This window comes from Muscardinus avellanarius (assembly GCF_963383645.1).
Source record: "Muscardinus avellanarius genome assembly, chromosome: 16".
Taxonomy (NCBI): Eukaryota; Metazoa; Chordata; class Mammalia; order Rodentia; family Gliridae; genus Muscardinus; species Muscardinus avellanarius.
Genome location: NC_137802.1, coordinates 70,404,711 through 70,423,609, shown reverse-complemented (window position 1 = coordinate 70,423,609; position 18,899 = coordinate 70,404,711). Strand labels below are relative to the sequence as shown.

At 58.5% G+C, this 18,899-nt stretch overlaps 1 protein-coding gene across 1 annotated transcript in view; it reads right to left on the bottom strand.

The window, feature by feature from the left end:
• SEPTIN9 (septin 9) overlaps positions 1-16,424 on the bottom strand; it is a gene marked incomplete at both ends in the record, with an annotated part of 102,243 nt that extends 85,819 nt beyond the window's left edge. Inside the window, one exon of the mRNA XM_080712622.1 lies at positions 16,370-16,424. Coding sequence (XP_080568748.1) covers positions 16,370-16,424 — 55 coding nt within the window. The remainder of the gene's footprint in view (positions 1-16,369) is intronic.
• Between the last annotated feature and the right edge of the window lie 2,475 nt (positions 16,425-18,899).

Here is an 18,899-nt window from a genome sequence, read left to right as displayed (position 1 = left end):
TTACTGAGGCTGGCCTCCGATCTGTGATCCTTCTGTCTCAGTTGCCCAAGTACTAAGATTATAGGCACGCACTGCCATGCCTGGTCTGTTCGGCTTCGTAAACACCTGTCCATTCTGAAGCCACCTTCTACCTCTGAGTCACCAGTCCTGAGACGGGGACCCAGGTGCCCAGGTGTCGCCTGGTAAGAGCGGCCTCAGCCTCCCCCTGCCTCGCCAGCCACCAGCTGCCCCCCCTTCACACTGACAAAGGCCTCACCCCCTTCTGCTGCCCGGTCCCAGCTGGCCACAGAGCCCACCCCAGAAGGTATCCATACGTCCGGTCTACCTGAGAAGCTCCCAACTCACACTTGAAATCACTCACAGCCCTTTCACTCCCAGATGCCGTGGGGCAGTAAGTTACACGGTCACCCTACCTGTGGCGGACACCGTCCCTACCAGAGAAGGGTCCTGGTGACCAGTAGGGTAGGGGAGACACCTCCCACCAGTGACAGACCCCATCAGACAGCCACAGCAGAGCTCAGGCCTCCACAGATGCTCCTAAGGGGGCCCTCTTCTTGGAAGGGGGGCTCTCCCGCCCTCCACCTAGCACCCCTGGTCCAAGCAGCCACAGGGTCATTCCAGGCAGACTGTAAATGTCACTCTAAGATGCACGACTCCCTGTTTTTCTTGACTAAATTACAGATACAGGCCCGCAAGCACATCTGGAACCAACTGGTTGTCACGCCAACAGAATGGGCCTAACCTCCCCCTTCAGCCCACTGTGGGCTCCCCCTCCGAGAAGCCAGAGGAGGGGCAAGGGACGAAAGCTGTCAGGCGCTCTGCCCTGAAAGCTGTGGGGCCCTGGGTGTGGCTACCTGGGGATCAGAAGACCTTTCCAGCCTCCATGGGTCAGAAAGTTCCCCCTGGAAGGCAACCAACTTTAAAAACACAAAAAGCAGCCAGGCATGGTAGTGCACACTTGTAATCCCAGCATTCCAGAGGCAGAGGAGGATCGAGGCTCGTGGACAGCCTCAGCTTAGGAAGGTCCTTTGCAAATCAAAAATAAAAAGACTAAAGCTAGGCGTGGTGGCACACACTTGTAATCCCCGCACTTGGGAGGCTGAGACAGGAGGATCACACAGGTTCAAAGCCAGCCTCAGCTACTTAGTGAGGCTCTCAGCAACTCAGTGAGACCCTGTTTCCAAATAAAGTATAAAGTAGTTCTGGGAATATAGCCCAGAGGTAGAAAAGCCCCTGGGTTCCACCCCTGGTACCAAATAAATAAATAAATAAATAAATATAAAAAGACTAAAAAAATAGGGCCAGGGTTGTAAGCTCAGAGGTAGAATGCTCCTGAGTTCCATTCCCAATAAAATACACACACACACACACACACACACACACACACACACACACACACACACTAATAATAAGCCAGGTGTGGTGGCGCAGGCTTGTAATCCCTGCGCTTGGGAGGCGGAGATAGGAGGATTGCACAGGTTCGAAGCCAGCCTCACTGGCTTGAGACTCAGTTTCCAAATAAAAAAATATATATAACATAGGTCTGGGAGTGTAACCCGGAGGTAGAAAATTAAATTATTAAAAAATTGGGTTAGGGGTATAGCTCAGAGGTAGAATGCCCCTGGATTCAATCCTCAGTATTACAAATGCGCGCACACACACACACACACACCACAAAAAGCCACAGCCTGCAGGCCTGAGGCTCCAAGGCTCTGGAGTTCCAGAGAAGGAACTCCACTGAGCATTAAGCACATCCTCTGGCCGCCCCACTGGGAGCCTGGTCCTCAGCTCGCCATCCTACCCCGAGGAGCTGGCTCCAGGTCAGAGCACAGCCCTGCCCTCTGAAGGGTCGCTCGGACACCTTCTCGACTCCTTCCTACCCCACCCCCAACTACACGGGGAGCCCACTGCTCCCCAAACATGGCTAACCCCACTCCAAGGCCCCCTGCATGAAGAGGCCCCTCCTCCCTGCCTGCCTGCGCCCCCTCTGTGACCTCAAGCCCCCAGAACCCCTGAGCAAGGTGCCCGTGGGTGTCTGCTGCCAGGTGGGGGTCAGCGTGCAAGTCCAGTGTCCTGGGCAGGCTACTCCTCCTCTCTGTGCCCAGCCTGGTCACCGCACACAGAGGTGGTGGTCACTCCTGATGTGGCCAGTCAAGGGAACCACCCCTCCGTCCTCACCACACTTACTGCTGAAGAAAATGCTAGAAGCACTTTAAAAATGAAGAAAAAAAAAAGAAAGAAAGAAAAGAAAAGGAAAAAAAAGAAAAAAAGCAAGCAAGCCCCATACCAGGGGCCACTGGGCCCAGGTGGAGTTTTCCATTAATCACGGCAGCCCGGGAGCCAGAGGGCCAGAAGGCCCAAGCCAATATGAGTTGCTGCCTAATTACAGGGGACGGTGAAGCCAGGGGGCAGAGTTCAAGCTCTGGTCAGAGCAGCGCCCAGGACAGCAGCTGCCCGCACCTCCAGACTCGCCCATCTCAGCTCCCCAGTGCCGGGAGGGACCGAGCCACCGGGACTGCTGGGCTCTGCATGGCCCCAGCTGGCTGCCGGGTCTGGGTTCTGCTGCTCCCGAGAATGCGGTACGCTTAATCTCCACCCTCAAAAATCGGAGGGGTTTGGCAAAGGAGGTCACAAAAAACAAAAAAAGATAGGTGTGCTGTGCAGGCGAGGCCACAGCTGGGCACGGAGAAGATGCCAGAGATTGAGGGGGTAGCTCCAGAAGAGGGGCCACCCAGGGTTCCTAACAGCCCAGGGGAGGGGGCCAGGCAAAGCCTTGGGGCTCCTGGCCCTCCGGGGCTCCCCTCTGGGTCGTCGGCCCTCCCCAGGGAGCCACCTAGAACTTAAAGGTCCCCAGAAACCAGAGTGAGCCGGGCGCAGCCCCCAGCCAAGCAGAACCTGAGCTGGGCAGAACTTGGGGTGCCCTGGGGGCTGCTCAGAAGCCACAGGAGAACACGGGGCCCAGAAAGGAGGAGCAGCTGAGACGGGGGAGCCCTGCAGGGACGGGAAAAGGGCAACAGCACAGCCCCAGGCAGCCCAGGGGACAGTGGCTGCCCATGACGGAGGTGGACTCCAGAGGAGAGTCTGGTCCACCATGCCAGATACACAGAGGCGGCTGAATCTCTCTGGGGGAATGAGTGGCCACCCCTCTGCCCCATCCGCCCATCGGGGTTCCTCGGGGACAAGCCAGCCTCCTCCGGAGCCTCAAGCCACTCCAAGGTTCAGAGACAGGAGCCCCCAGAAAGGAGACCAGAAGCCATGGTCACCCAAGACACACAGGTTGGGACGGCAGAGCCTGGTTTCCCGATCCCCAGAAAAGTAAAGAGAGACATCAAGAAGGTGGTGTGGAGATTGGGGGGACGCATCTACACACCAAGTAACGGGGATGGCCAGGAGCCGTCAGGACTAAGAGGGGCCTGGGGCAGATTCTCCCCGGAGTCCCCAGATGGAACCTGCCCTGCAGACGCCTCGAGTCTGGACTTCCAGCCTCCAGAGCCATTTGCTCAGCTGCCCCTCAACGAAGAGTGTAGGAAAATCCTCCTGGGTATGTGTGGGGGTGCATCTCCCTCCAGGCAGACTGGACACTGTGCCCAGCCCCAGGTGTCCGTACAGTGACACACACACACACACACACACACACACACACACCCGTGTCCTCATTTTCTTTCCAAAAGAGAAAGTCCAGAGATGCCTCTCCAAAGGCAGGGGTCCCTCCAGTCACCTGCTGCTCAGTCCAGAACACAAGCAGCCATAAACTGAAAGCCAAACTGCAAGGGTTGTTTATGGTTATCTCTACCCTTGGGCCTGAGACCTCTCTGGCTGACCCCTGACCCAACCCCATCTGCCCCATAGCCCGGAGCAAGTGATTCATCCCCATGACCCCTGACCTGCCTGGCAGGGGAGCAGGTGCACCTCCCAAATTCTCATCTAATGAAGCCCCCAGGCAGCCAGGCCCCTCCTGCCACCTGTGGGCAGCAGGGACAGGGTGCTGCAAGAGGGCAGGCCTCACCCACCCAACACTGCCCAGGAGCTGTGCTCCTTCAGGACCCTGCCCAATAGCCCAAAGCCGGACCCGGTGGGAATCATTCTTCTCCCAACTAAAAGTTGAGGATTTTATTTATTATTATTATTACTATTATTATTATTATTATTATTTTGCAATACTGGAGATTGAACCCAGGTGCATTCTGCCTCTGAGCTACACCCCCAGCCCGATTTTTTATTCTTTATTTTGAAACAGGGTCTCACTAAATTGCGGAGGGCCTCGCTAAGTAGCTGGGGCTGGCTGCGAACCTGAGCAATCCTCCTGTCTCAGCCTCCCAAATGCTGGGGTTACAAGCGTGCGCCACCACGCCCGGCCAAGTTGAGGATTTTAAACAAGTTGTCCCCTGCATAGCTGATCCATGTGAAAGGGGGGGGGCCCTATGGATATACTGGAACCACGGGGGGTGGGGGGGCGCTACCAGGGCAGGGAACAAGAGTCATGGAGGCACCTATGCCCAACCCAGCGCCCGGCGGATGACGGCTCTGGTCTCAGTTTTCTGATAAAGAACAGGGAGAGCTGGGCTAAGTTGCTTCCACCCTGGACACGGTGACCCACAGTGTCAACAACCAGCACCATCACCCTCTCCCTCCTGGACCAACTATGCCCTGCAGCTCCAAATGCCAGTAGATGGGAGGGCCGGCCCATCGCACCCTGCGGAACCCAGGAGGACCCCGGCCCCAGCTCCAGCCCACCGTCCTTGTGGCCAAAATCGCAGCGGCCAGCTGTGACTGCAGGGGCGGCGCCTGTGCTCCCATCCTGGCGAATGGATACAGCCAGCGCCAGGCCCAGAGCTGAGGCCGGAAAGAACCAGCCAGGCCTGGGCACCCGCCCGCTTCCCACCAACCAGGGCCTCTGCCGCCTCCTCTCTCAAACACAGCTGGGAGATTTGTTTGGGTGAGCTATTTTTCTTTTTAACAATGAACTTTTAAAAATAACATCTATTGCCTTTTCCCTCTATTAGGCACAAGGCAGGATATGTATAAAATATAGGGGGGAAAACCTATAAACCCAAAACCCAAATAACCACTACCTTTTTTTTCTCTTTTTCTTTTTTTTTATTTTAGCGCTGGGGATGGAACCCAGCAGCATTCTACCTCCAAGCTACGCTCCCAGCCTTTTTATTTTTTATTTCTTTAATATTTTTAGTGTGTGTGTATGTTGCTGGGGGTTGAACCCAGGGGCATTCTACCTCTGAGCTATACCCCCAGCTCCTTTTATTTTGAAACAGCTTCTCACTAAGCTGTGAAAGGCCGCACCGTGTTGCTGAAGCTGGCAGCAAACCTGCGATCCTCCTATCCCAGCCTCCCAAGTACTGGGATTACAGGCTCCACCCTCAGTGTTTGACAGATATCACCCTCCTCTTTGGATTGGTGGGGGGCAGGGTGCACATTTTTAAGCAGGCTCATAGAGGGCCCTTGCCTCGGGCTTCATGGAGCTTCTGCAGCTGAGACCCTACACGTTCCTGGACCACTCTCTCGATGCCGTGTGTGTGTGTGTGTGTGTGTGTGTGTGTGTGTGTGTGTGTGTTGTGTGTACAATGAAGGACTGAACTCAGATACTCTACCCCCAACCCTCTTTCTTTTCTTTTTTTTTTTTTTTTTTTTTTTTTTTTGTGGGTCTGGGGATGGAACTCAGGGACATTTGACCTCTGGGCTACACCCCCTACCTTACTTTTTATTCTGTATTTTGAAACCGGGTCTCACTGAGTTGCAGAGGGCCTCACTAAGTAGCTGAGGCTGTCCGCGAACCGCGATCCTCCAGGTCTCAGCCTCCCAAATGCTGGGATTACAAGCGTGCGCCACCACGCCCGGCACCCTTTTTCTTTTCATTTTGAGACAAACTTTCCCTAAGAATCCTCCTGCCTCCGCTCCAGAGTCCCTGGGATCACAGGCACACACCACCACGCCCAGGTCCCCATAATTCTAAAGTGCTGATTCCGTATCAGCCCTCGGAAGCTCAGAAGCTCGGGCTGTTGAGTAGAATTTTCAGGAGCTTGTTAAAAAATAGGCTGCTGAGCCGGGCGCGGTGACGATCACTTGTTGTCCCAGCACTCGGGAGGCTGAGACCGGAGGATCGCGGTTCGTGGACAGCCTCAGCTACTTAGTGAGGCCCTCTGCAACTCAGTGAGACCTGTTTCAAAATAAAGAATAGCCGGCCGGGCGTGGTGGCGCACGCATTCAGGAGGCTAAGACAGGAGGATTGCAGTTCACAGACAGTCTCAGCTACTTAAGTCCTTTGCAACTTGGTGAGACCCTGTGTCAAAAATAAAGAATCATAAATAAGGCTGGGGTATAGCTCGAAGGTAGAATGCCCCTGAGTTCCATCCCCAGTACAGAAAGAAAGAAAGAAAGAGAGAGAGAGAGAGAGAGAGAGAAAGAGAGAGAGAGAGAGAGAAAGGAAGGGAGGAAGGAAGGAAGGGAGGGAGGGAGGGAGGGGAAGGGAGGGGAAGGGAGGTGAAGGAAAGGGAGGGAGGAAGGAAGGAAGGAAGGAAGGGAGAAAGAAAGAAAGAAAGAAAGAAAGAAAGAAAGAAAGAAAGGAAGAAAGAAAGAAAGAAAGAAAGAAAGAAAGAAAGAAAGAAAGAAAAGGGCTGTAGCTCAGAGGTAAAACGCCCCTGGGGTTCCATCCCCAGCATCACACAAAAAATAAACTGCTGAGAGCTGGGGCGCAGCCCAGCCATAGAACACCTGGCTCGATGGGGGAGGCTCTGGCTTCAATCCCCAGCACTGCAAAAAGAAAAAAAAAAGTGCTTGTCGGCACCCGTTTATGGTCTAGCTAATAGTCTATCTAGTTCAGCAAGGCCGGCGGGCCTGGACACTGGGTGTCTCTGTGGGGCTTCCTCTCTTGGGATCGTAGAAGGAAGCCCCACTCCACAAACATCCAGGAGGCGGCCCTGGCCGGCAACACTGCCAGCTCAGCGGCTCTGCCCGCCCCCACCTTCCCGGCAGTCACCCAAGGACAATATCCGGCCTCCTCGGTTCCCGGGCAGTCACAAACTGAAGGACACACAGAACTCAGCCGTGAACTGGGCCCTGCTGAGGACAGAGGCTGTGTTGGTCACAAGATCCCCAAACCTGGCCAAGGCCTTCATGGTGTCACCTAAGAAAGACAAAGCCTCACAGCCAGGGCCTGAGGGACATGCCAGGAAGACCTGTACTTGGGAGGCTGAGACAAGAGGATCACAAGTTCAAGGCCAGTCTCAGCAATTTAGCAAGCCCCTCAGCAATTTTGGGAGACCTTGTTTCAAAATAAAATAAAATAAAATAAAATAAAATAAAATAAAATAAAATGGAGCTGGGCGTGGTAATACATGCTTGTAATGCCAGTACTTGGGGAGGTTGAGACGGGAGGATCACAGGTTTGAGGACAGTCTCCGCTATTTAGCAAGCCCCTCAGCAACTTAGCAAGACCTTGTTTCAAAATACAAAGATAACTTGCAATCCCAATATTCAGGAGGCTGAGACCGGAGGATGGCGATTCTCAGACAGCCTCAGCTAATTAGGGAGTGAGGCCCTTTGCAACTCAGTGAGACCCTGTTTCAAAAAACTAAAAAATAGGGTTGGGGGGTGTAGCTTGGAGGTACAGTGCGCCCCTGAGTTCCATCCCCAGTATCACAAACAAAAATAAAATAAAATAGGGCTGGGGGTGTAGCTTGGAGAGAAGCCTCCCTCCTGCTGATAATCGGCCTCCTGGGACAGACATAAGGACATTCCTTCTTCCCCCTCTCCAGAGGGGCGAACACCCTGCAGGACATGTGGGGAAATTGTTGAAAGGACCCTAATTGTTGACGTTTACTGAGTGCTGACCTGCTGAGCTGCTCACACAACCTCCGGACCACCCCAAGACAGGGGTCCACTCTTGCCCCATTGATAGATGGGGAACCAAGGCACAGAAAACCTAATGACCCACCCAACGCGGCAGTATGGACGAGATGGCGCAGGCCCAGCGCCGAGGACAAGGACGCGCTTCCTCCTATCTCAGACGTGCTGCCCCCAGGGGCCGCCCAGATCCCAGGCTTGGGGCTCAGGGGTCCCCACTTACCACTGGCAGTGGCCTGAGATTCCCATCACGCCCCCAGCAGTTGGCCTGCTTTGGGTGCCCCTTTTCTGGTGGCACCATGCAGGGGCCCGGGGGCAGGTCCCAGCAGCAGGGAGTGGAGTAGGGAGTGGGATGCCAGGGCCAAAGGCACTGCCCAGGATTACAGTCGGCCTTGACAAAAGGAACCGGTCATGAGAAATAGCCAGGGCCAGCCTGGTCAGAGGGGATGCCTGTGAGCCGCGGGGAACAGCTGGAAAGGCCGGGCTTGGGTCAGAGACAAAGAATTCAGAGGCAGGGAGGGCCCCCACCCTGCAGCTGGCTCCAAGCAGCTGTGCGCAGGAGCCCGGCTCCATCGCTAAAGCATTAGGAGAGGGGTAAATATTTGAGCATCCCCTCCTCGCCTGACCTCTCTGTGGCTGCTGCGAGGCCCGGGGAAGAGCTGCTCCCTCACCAGTACCCGGGTTCTGCCCCCAGCTGCCCCAAGACTGTCTCCAGGGTGTGTGGGGGGGGGCTAAAAGAGGGGAAAGGAGAGGTCACTCAGAAGGAGGGGGCAAGACCTGGCCTCCACCCCCCATCTTCAGCTACTCCTGACCCTAACCCCCAAAACCCCGGAGGCCAAGAGTTTCTTCTGTAGTTGAAAAAAATAATAAAAAGCCACAGAAGCCCTTCCCGAGGTTGCCGGGGGAGGCCAGGCCTCAGGGCTACCTATCGCAAACCCAGAGGTTTGCAGCCCTGCTGCACGGGGCCGGGTTAACAGGGCCTCTCCCCCAGCGGCCTGTCTCACCACCCAAGTCCCCCTCGCTCTCTGGGCCTCCCAGCACGCGCACAGAGGCTGGACACCCGCGCCGCGTGCGGACACTGTCTTCTTGCACCCGCGACAGAAATGGTGACACTGTCTTCTTGCACCCGCGACAGAAATGGTGACGTGCCGGCACCTCGTTTCTGAACTAAAGAAAAAGAACCAAATGGCGGGCAGCTAATTTCCAGGACACTCCAGCCCCGGCTCTTCCGGCCCCCTCCGGGCCTGGTGCGGAGCCAGGAAAGCTTGCCGGCTTTGACTGTAGATAGCATCAGTCTCTCGGGGACACGGGCAGGGCCTGGCCTGCCCCTCACAGGCAACGCGCCCACCCACGTGGAGAGCAGGCCGGGATCCCCGAGCAGAGGGGGAACAAGAGCCTGCGGAGAGAGCAAGTCCCCAGGAGCGGAGCAGGGCACAGGACCCTGCCACCTGCAGGCCTGGGCCTGGGGAGGGAAGGGGCAAGGGGCCCACCTGAGCACACTCCAGTGCCTGGGCTGACCTCCTCCCTCCCCAAAGAAAGATGAGACTGGTCTGCCCTCAAACCTCCTGGAAGCAGAGAGGGGGCTGTGTGTGGCCCAGGAGGCTGTTCCCAGGGGACAAGGAGGTGCCAGGGATCCTCCCCAGGCCAGGGCCCCCCAAAGGGCCAAAAAACTCCTTCCTACCACTAGCTGTGGGTTATAAAATCTGGGAGCCCGGTGTGGTGGCGCACGCTGGTAATCCCAGCATTTGGAAGGCTGAGACAGGAGGATCGCGGTTTGTGGACAGCCTCAGCTACTTAGTGAGGCTCTTTGCAAATCAGTGAGACCCTGTTTCCAAATAAAGAAGAAAAAATAGGGCTGGGGGAGTAACTTGGAGGTAGAATATCCCTAGGTTCCATCCCCAGACCCGCAAAAATAAATAAATAAATAAATAAATGAGAGAGAGAGAGAGAGAGAGAGAGAGAGAGAGAGAGAGAGAGAGAAGAAGAAGAAGAAGAGGAGAAGAGAAGAGAGAGAAGAGAGAAAATGTGCTGGGTGTAGCTCAGAGGTAGAATTCCCCTAAGTCCAATCCCCAGTACCATAAAAGAAAGGTAGAGTAGGGTCCCACCCTGGCTCTCCAGCCTCCCCTGGGTGATCTCGGGAGCTGGGGGTCCTGCCAGCTGGGCTGCTACAGAGGGCACGTAAGCCCCCACGGGGCACGCGGGTAGCCCTGGGGGTTCGATGTTTATACGCCCCACTGCAATAGAGGTCATCCTCTGGTCCCTCTCTCTCAATTTCTGGGCAGAGGCAGAACTTTTTAAAATGACAGCAAATTGAAGCTTCTCCAGCGCCTGCTGTCCCGTCTGAATGGAGCCTCGGGGCGCTGTCCAGACCAAATTAGACAGCTCGAACCCAGCAATGCCCTCCAGGCGCCAGGGGTGTCCAGAGGCCAGCTGGTAGGGCGTTCTCGCTGGAGGGATGACAAATCCTTGGGTTTTCTGGGACTGTGTTCCAGAGACTCCCCAGAGCTTCCAAATTTGGGAAAAAACATGAGGACTTTGGAAAAAGAGTCACCGTGGGACCGGTTTTCCTCAGTGGCTTGGTTAAGAGGAAAAGCAGGAACTTGCTTCCTGGCTGGGTTCTCTGGGATGAACCGAGAGGTGACATTATCTGGGGCTTTATTTTATTTTACTTTTTTTGTGGTACTGGGGATTGAATCCTCTGAGCTACATCTCAGCCCTATTATTTACTTATTTATTCATATTTACTTATTTATTTATTCATTCATGCATTCATTGTGGGGCTGGGGATGGAACCCAGAAGCAGTCCACCTCCGAGCTACACCCCCAGCCCTATTTTTTTATTCTTTATTTTGAAACAAGGTCTCACACTTAGTTGCAGAGGGCCTCGCTAAGTAGCTGAGGCTGGCCAGGAACCTGCGATCCTCCTGTCTCAGCCTCCCAAATACTGGGATTACAAACTTTGTGCCACCATGCCCGGCTTTATTCTTTATTTTGAAACAGGGTCTAAGTCGTGGAGGGACTCACTATGAGCTGGGGCTGACCACGAACTTGAGAACTTCCTATCCTGGCCTTCTAAGTTCAAGGATTACAAGCATGAGCCACCCCACGCCCGCTGCCATGCACCAATCAGCCCTTGCGTGTAAGGACTCCGTGTATAAGGAGGCGCCAGCCGCCGCGCCCTCCTGACGGGACCCCGCCTCTCGGGCTGCAGGATTCTCTGCAGTCCAGGCACCAGGCACGCACCCCTGTGCCTGTCGCACTTGACCCTGTGGTTGCGTATGTGGGCACCCTTCCGTGATGCCCTGGGGTGGACATAGGGGTGGCAGGGGTGATTCAGGGACCACCTCCAAGCCAGAGGAACCCTGTCTCCCATGTGGACCCAACCTCCAAGAACAGAACCGTGACACCTGCAGTCCCACCAAGAGCCTGCGTATCTGCTAGAGTCAGGGGCGCCCAGGGCTCCATAGGCTCTGGCCATCCTAAATGGTGACCACAGAGGGGTCAGACAGGTCCTTCCTGTGCCCCTCCGCCACCCAGCACCTGCGTGTGCCTGTGCAAAAGTCCCCCAGTTCCAAGAGCTGCAGAGACACCCCCACACCCCACGAGGCAGGCCGTGCACGTTTATACCTCCACTGAACGCGCGGGCAGGCAGCAGAGACTCGGGTGAGCGGAGAAACTGAGCCCCGGGCCGCACAGCTTTGAAATGGCGCAGTGAGGTAAGCCGCATGGCCCCCAGGCTGCCGCGTGCATGCTCCTGGATGCAAACTCTGCCCACCAGCCGCCGTCAGACCCTCCCTGGTGAACCACAGGCCCCAGAAAGCACTTCCAGACAGATGCCTCCGCCGCCCCGGTAACCAACCCTCAATGCAGCCACAGGCCGGCCAGTCGGGACTGTGATTCTACCAGTGCTGGGGCTGGGGTGCCTTCCCTCCTCACTGGACAACCTTGATTGCAACAGAGCCAGCTGGCCTGCCTGGTGCTGGGCTCTGGACACACAGCACTAATGACCCCAAAAGTTGTGGGATTCCTAACAGAGACCTGGACCATCTTAACTGCAGCCCCCCAACCCCCAGCCCCAGTGAGGTTCCGCTGTGCAGCCTCCTCAGTGCAAAGAGCAGGAAGGGGGTACTCCCCGAAGCCTTGAGCGCTGCCTAGAGAGCAGGGCTCCTCCTGCAAGAGGCCCACGGGCACTAATTAGGGACAGGTGTGCAGCCACCTCCAAACAACAGACCTTTTCCCCAGGGAGGAAAGTATACCTGGGTCCAGACATCACCAGCGCCCAGGTCCCAGAGGATGGGACCTTCTCCCATCCTCATGAAGCCTTCTTACCCGGGAGTCCTCCCCCAGGACACAGCTCAAGGGTCCCCTCTGGGGGACAGCCAACATCTCTCAGCTGCAGAATCATAGAGTGTCTGTGTCCTGAGCCAGATCTGTTTCAACAAACATCCAGAACCTTGAGGATTCTTTCTGGACATGCAAATGCGGCTCCAGCAACCCCGCAGAGGAAAGCCGGCCAGCAGCTGGCACCGGGGAAGGCTTTTGTTACACGGGAGACCCAAGTTGTAATCGCGTTTGCGATAACGGATTTGGCCTGCGTTCTCGAGAGACTAGGCCGTCCAACTGCCCCGGGCCTCCGCCGACCAGGAGCAAAGCAGAGGAAGGGGTCCCCTTCTCGCCACCCCCGTGCGGCACAGAGAGCCAGGGATGCCAGAGTCTTCTCAAGGCCCTTTGTGCTGGGAAGTGGGAAGTTACAGACAAGTGGGAAGTGAGACTCCAGAGACGGATTCAACAAAATACAGAACATTTTTCCCCTGCCCATATGTGGGGAATCTCCCAAGAGCCCTGGGACTTTCCTTAAAGGGCCAGCGAAGGAGGGATGCCGCCCCGGTCCCCAGCAGAGTGGGGTGGGGACCCCGAGGCTGATAGACTGAGCTCCTCTGTCCTCAGGGGGCAGGGGAGGAGTAGGGAGGGCAGTGGGAGGACGCTGACACAGGGCTAAAAACACAAAAGGCAGCAGCAGGCAGGCTGAGGCAGGAGGGTCACAAGTTGGGAGCTAGCCTGGGAACCTAGAAAGACCCTATCTCAAAATAAAAATTAGCTTGGAGGCTGAGACAGGAGGATCGCAGGTTTGCGGCCAGCCTTAGCTACTTAGTGAGGCCCTCCGCAACTCAGTGAGAGACCCTGTTTGAAAATAAAGAGTAAAAAATAGGGCTGGGGTGTAGCTCGGAGGCAGAATTTCTTTGGGATCGATCCTCAGTACCCCACAAAAATAAACAAACAAACAAACAAACAAGGCAGGAGATGGTAAGGGGGAGGTGTCACACACTTGTAATCCCAGCATTCAGGAGGCTGAGACAGGAGGATGCATTCGGGCCAGCCTCAGCTACTTAGTGAGGCCCTTTGCAACTCAGTGAGACCCTGTTTCAAAACAAAGAATAAAAAATAGGGTTGAGGAGCCGGGCGTGGTGGCGCACGCTTGTAATCCCCGCGCTTGGGAGGCTGAGACAGGAGGATCGCACGGGTTCGAAGCCAGCCTCAGCTACTTAGTGAGGCTCTCAGTAATTTAGTGAGACCCTGTTTCCAAATAAAATATAAAACAGGTCTGGGAATATAGCCCGGAGGTAGAAAGCCCCTGGGTTCTACCCCCAGTACCACAAAAAAAAAAAAAAAAAATAGGGTTGAGGGTATAGCTCAGACGTAATATGCCCCTGAGTTCCATCCCTAGTACAAAAGAAAGAGAGAGAGAGAAAGAAAGAGAAAGAAAAAGAAAAGGTGGAGGGTGGGAGGGCGCCGATGTGCCCTGGATGCAGGGCATCAGCAGAAGTTCCCTGCTCCACGAACACACACGCAAAGCACACACATAGGCAGGTGCCCAGCTGCCCTGCAGGACCACAGTGCTCTAACCTGGGTACTCCCAGCCCTCCCCGTCACTCCCTCTGCCTTACCCAGCTACTCTGGCCTGGACACAGCCACTAACTCCAAATGTTCCAGAAACAGATTCCAAGGCAGGCTGTCTGCTTGGTTTGAAAATCGCCCAAGAGCCAGGCACAGTGGTGTACACCTGGAAACCCAGCAAGGTCACAGGTTGGAGGCCAGCCTCAGCAACTTAGCCAGACCCTCCTCAGCCACTCAGTGAAGAAAGACAGACAGACAGCCGCCCCAGAGACTCCATGGGTCAGAGCCTGCCCTGCTTTAGGGGGGCCCCAGGAGCCTCCACCCCTTAGCATCCAACACGCACTCGGTGACAGGAGCCAGGTCCTCCGGGCTCTCAAAGCACCATCATTTACGGCTGCTGCTGAAGAGCTGGACCTTCCTCCCTCCTCTTGCGACCTACCTGGCAGAAACCAACACAGCAGGTGAGAGACCTCATTGGCAGCCTTGGCACTCCCAGGAGAGGGAGGAGGGCGCAGCTCCCGCTCAGCCCGGGACACCCTGGCTGCACTGGCCTCCGGCCTCTGGTAACTGCAAGTCAGCCCCTCCTTTGGCCCCAGGCCCCTCATGGTCCAGCTCATCCAACCTCCCCGCTGCTTGGAACCTGGCTGGAAAGGGCCCTCCTTCCTCCTGCAACCAAAGCAGCCAAATTCTTATTCCTCTCAAGGTCGGCCTCCCCACCCCTGCTTCTCCCCTGAGCCCACAGTCCCCCTTCCCTGCTGGTCCAGCTAACCACCCGCATCTCCCCATCCACCCACTCCCCTCCCAGTTCCCAGGGCACCAGGGAGGAGGGCCGCCTTTCCCTCCCGGAAGCCCGCGAGTTCCCTGTGCATACAGTCAGGTATACTCACACACCTCACACACTTCCACAGGGGACGCCTGGGGGCTCTGAGGCCAGCCGACTCCCCAGCTGAACACAACAGGCAGACTGACACACACTCGGAACACCAGAAAAACCGAGGCCCACGCTCCCAAGCCGCGAAATCGTCCCCAGAGTTAAAGGGCAACCGGCCCTTGCACCAGGATGCACTCAATGAGGCCATTGTCTGAGATTAAATGCGAGGTCAAGAGCCGGAGCCGGCCCAGCAGCCCCCAGAGGGGCAGAATGAGTAAGGATGAATTCATGCCCAAAGACCCTGCAGCTGGGGCGCTACCAGTCTCCACGTGCTAACTGTGTCAGCTGGTAAAACCAACACACCCCAAGCCTCTGTCCCCCCTCCCTCCAGACAGATCAGGGGGAGACCCTGCACCCTGCCCCAGAAAGCCCACCAGCTCCATGGCTCGGGTCAGGCAAGGAGAGCAGAGACCCCCACAGCAAAGGGACGGGCCAGCTAACTGGCTGCCTCTTGCCAACTGGAGGTTGGGAGGGTGAAATGCCGCAGGAAGGGGGGGGGGGGGCTGCTCAGGGACCAACCCGGACAGTCCTCTCTCATTCCGGCCTGCGGAAGGTAACCCAGAGCACCGCTGACCTGGGGAGACCCCGGGGTACAAAGGCGCCCAGGGAGGGCCCCATGGTGGGGACCAGTAGTCATCACCCCTCACCGGCCCACCACACCCCTGGTTGTGGGGTACCAAGAATGGAAAATGCTAGAATCTGAAAAATAAAAACTGCCCCTACCACTGAGTTGACCGAGTGGCTCTGCCAGGCCTCCGCTGGACACCGGACCCCCACCCCCTGGGGGCCTTCGCACCTCCGCCTCTCTCCAAGCTGAGCAAGGCTCTGGCCCCAAGGACTCCCCTCCCCCGTCAAAGGCTGGATAGACTCGAGGTGGGCTACTAGGTTGGGCTCCCCGATTCCAGCCCGGTTCTGGGCAGAGGGTGGGGAGCACTCTGTCCCAGCCTCTCCCCCTGGCGGCCCACCAGCGCACTCGGCCCGAGGCTGCGGGGCGCCCCTCCGGGGGCGGGGGCTCCGGGGGCGGGGGCTCCGGGCGCAGGGCGGCCCGCCCTCGGAAGCTCTGCCCGGCGGCGGAGACCTTTGTGTGCGCCTCCCGGCCCGGCCTGTATTTACTCGGGGGCGGGCAGGACGCGGCCCCCGGCGGGCAGTCACGAGGCCCGCAGGGCGCGCTCGGGCAGGGGCGGCGCCAGGCCCACCTCCAGAAGCCCCCGACTCAACCCACACTTCGCAAAACTCTTGCTGGGCGAAGAGGGCCCAGGAGCCCTCCCCGCCGCCACGCCGGCCCCCTGCCCCGCAGCCCGCCGCTCCGCTCGGGAAGGCGGACCAGGGTGTCCCGGCCTGGAGGGGGCCCCGGGGCGCCCCAAGCCGAGCCGCGAGCCCCCTCGGCGTCCGGGCTGGCGTGGGGGAGGGGAGGCTGGCCGCCGGTGGGACCCCCCCCGCCCTCGCCGGCGTCCAGGCCCCGGGGCTGCGAGGGGGGGCGGGTTTCCCAGACCAGCCCCCCGAGGAAGCCCCGAGAACTGGGGGGGGGGCAAACAACAATTAAAGGAAGGAAACTCCGGCGGGCGCGGGCTCCGACCCCCGCGCGGCCCGGGCCGGGTCCCAGGGCTGGGCGGGCGCCCCGGGGTCCCCTCTCCCCTCCCCTCTACCCCGCGCGGCGCACTCCCCCCGGGCCCGGCCGGCGCCCACCTTCGAAGTCCGAGATGATCCCGTCCAGCTGCGCGTTGACGGCGGGGTCCGACATGGTGGCGGCGGGCGGGGGTCGCGCCCGGCTGGCCCCTCCTGGCTGGGGCGCCGCGCCCGCGCTCGGGCCGTGCAGAGCTCGCCGCAGCCCCGCGGCCCCCGGAGGGATCGGCCGAATGAATGGGGGAGGAAGGCGGGCGCCCGCCCTCCCCGCGCCCCCGCCCGCCGCCGCCCGGATCGGGTTCCCGCACGGGCCGCCCCCGGCGCGCACTGGCTGCGCCGCACGCCCGTCAGGGGCGGGGGCGGGCGGGGGCGGGGCGGGGCGGGGCGGGGGAGTCCCGGGTGCTGGACCGCGCGCCCCTCCTCCCGGCCGGGGTGGGGACGGGATGGGGTTGGGGATGGGGTTAAGGATGGGGATAGGGATGGGATGGAGTTGGGGTTGGGGATGGGGATGGGGATGGGATGGAGTTGGGGATGGGGATGGGATTGAGGATGGGGATGGGGATGGGGATGGGGATGGGGATGGGGATGAGGTTGGGGATGGGGTTGGGGATGGGGATGGGGTTGAGGATGGGGATGGGGTTGGGGATGGGGATGGGGATGGGGATGAGGTTGGGGATGGGGTTGAGGATGGGGATGGGGTTGGGGATGGGGATGGGGTTGGGGATGGGGATGAGGTTGAGGATGGGGATGGGGATGGGGATGGGGTTGAGGATGGGGTTGGGGATGGGGTTGGGGTTGGGGATGGGGTTAAGGATGGGGATAGGGTGGGGATCGGGTTGGGGATGGGGATGGGGATGGGGATGGGGATGGGATGGAGTTGGGGATGGGGTTGGGGATGGGGATGGGGTTGAGGATGGGGATGGGGTTGGGGATGGGGATGGGGATGAGGTTGGGGATGGGGTTGGGGATGGGGATGGGGTTGAGGATGGGGATGGGGATGGGGTTGAGGATGGGGATGGGGTTGGGGATGGGGATGGGGTTGAGGATGGGGATGGGGTTGAGGATGGGGATGGGGATGGGGATGGGGTTGAGGATGGGGTTGGGGATGGGGTTGGGGATGGGGATGGGCCCCGCCCCCGCCCCCAGCGCCCAGCTGCGGCCAGATGTGGGCGGATGTGGAGGCCCAGCGCTGAGGGGGGACGAGATTCCGCCCCCTCCCGGGGCAAGGGGCTCCTTCTGCGAGGTTTTATTTACGCAGCCCAAGTTGGCCGCTGCGATGGCAAGGGTTAAGCGGGCGGCGCTCGGGCAGCCGCGGGTGATAGTGAGCCCGGGCACCGAGGGCAAGTACCCTCCGCCCCCTCGGGTCGTTGCCGCACCCCTGGGGCGGGCGCTAGGGAAGGCGCCCGCCCCAGGGGGTGTCGCATCGGCTGTCAGAAGAGCCAGGGACGTGTTCCAGCCCCCGCCCCCTCCACAGCAGGACTTCCTGAGCGCTAGAGTAGGGAAGATGGCTAGTCCTCGTGTCCATAGGAAGCAGAGGAGGTGAGCTGCCCCCCCCATCCGCGGCCAGGCTCTCCCCTAGCCTTTCTCTGGCCCTGTAACCTCCGCACTTCTCCATTCACTAGGCAACAACGTGACCCACCCTGACTATCAGCTGGGGACAAAAGGGTGGATGGACACAGAGACAGAAGTAACCAGCCCCTGGGCAGGGTCTCCAGGGCCCACACGAGGGAGACCACTGTCCCTCCCACCAGCCGGCGGCACTGGCACTCCTGCCCACTCTCCCTGCCGATGTTACCTTAGAGGAGGGACAACCCTGCGAGATGGCCCCTAAGTTGTGGGCGCACCGGTGCCAAGCTCACCTTGGGTCTGGGGGCTGGTCACTCTCCCCCTAATGAAAGACCCCAGGTGTCCAGGGCATGCTGGGACTTGACCTGGAGGCTGGGTCTGGACCTGGGCTTGGTGGACTTCCTCAGTGGTTGGAATGGAGTCCCTTCCTTTTTAAGGAGAGCGGTCATAATGCCTTGGATATTTCGAACTATTTTCAACCAAGAACTCGTGGACACTCACTTGGCCATGGAACTGCAAAACCACAGCCATTTCAGATGTGTGCACACCCTCGTCTCCCTGGAGGCCCCGGAGACAGGAGGCCGCAGCTGTCACCAGTTAACCTCACCCGGGATGGCGTCCACATCAGCGCCCAGGCCTGCTGGCTGTCTGGCCCCTGCTGGGCCACCTGTCCGCCCCACATTTGGGGATTGGGCGGTCCCCATCCCTACCCTAGGAAAGGGAAAGTCAGCCCGACAGCATAGCCCCCTGGGAAGACAGAAGGCCTTCTGGGCCAAGACATTATTCTCCAGTGTTTTTATAAAAAGCACCTGGTGAGTGTGGACACACCCACGCGATTGTTCTCGGAGGCCTGGCAAGGAGTCGACCAGATTAGCATAGGGTCAGCTATTGTGAGCCCTGAGCTTCCGTGCAAGGAGGGCCACACACACTTAGAGGCGTATTTCCTTGGGGAGTCCAGCCAGGGCGCAGGGCCCACCAAAGTGCTCCCTAATGGACAAGAAGACAATACCAGGTGGGGCCAACTCCC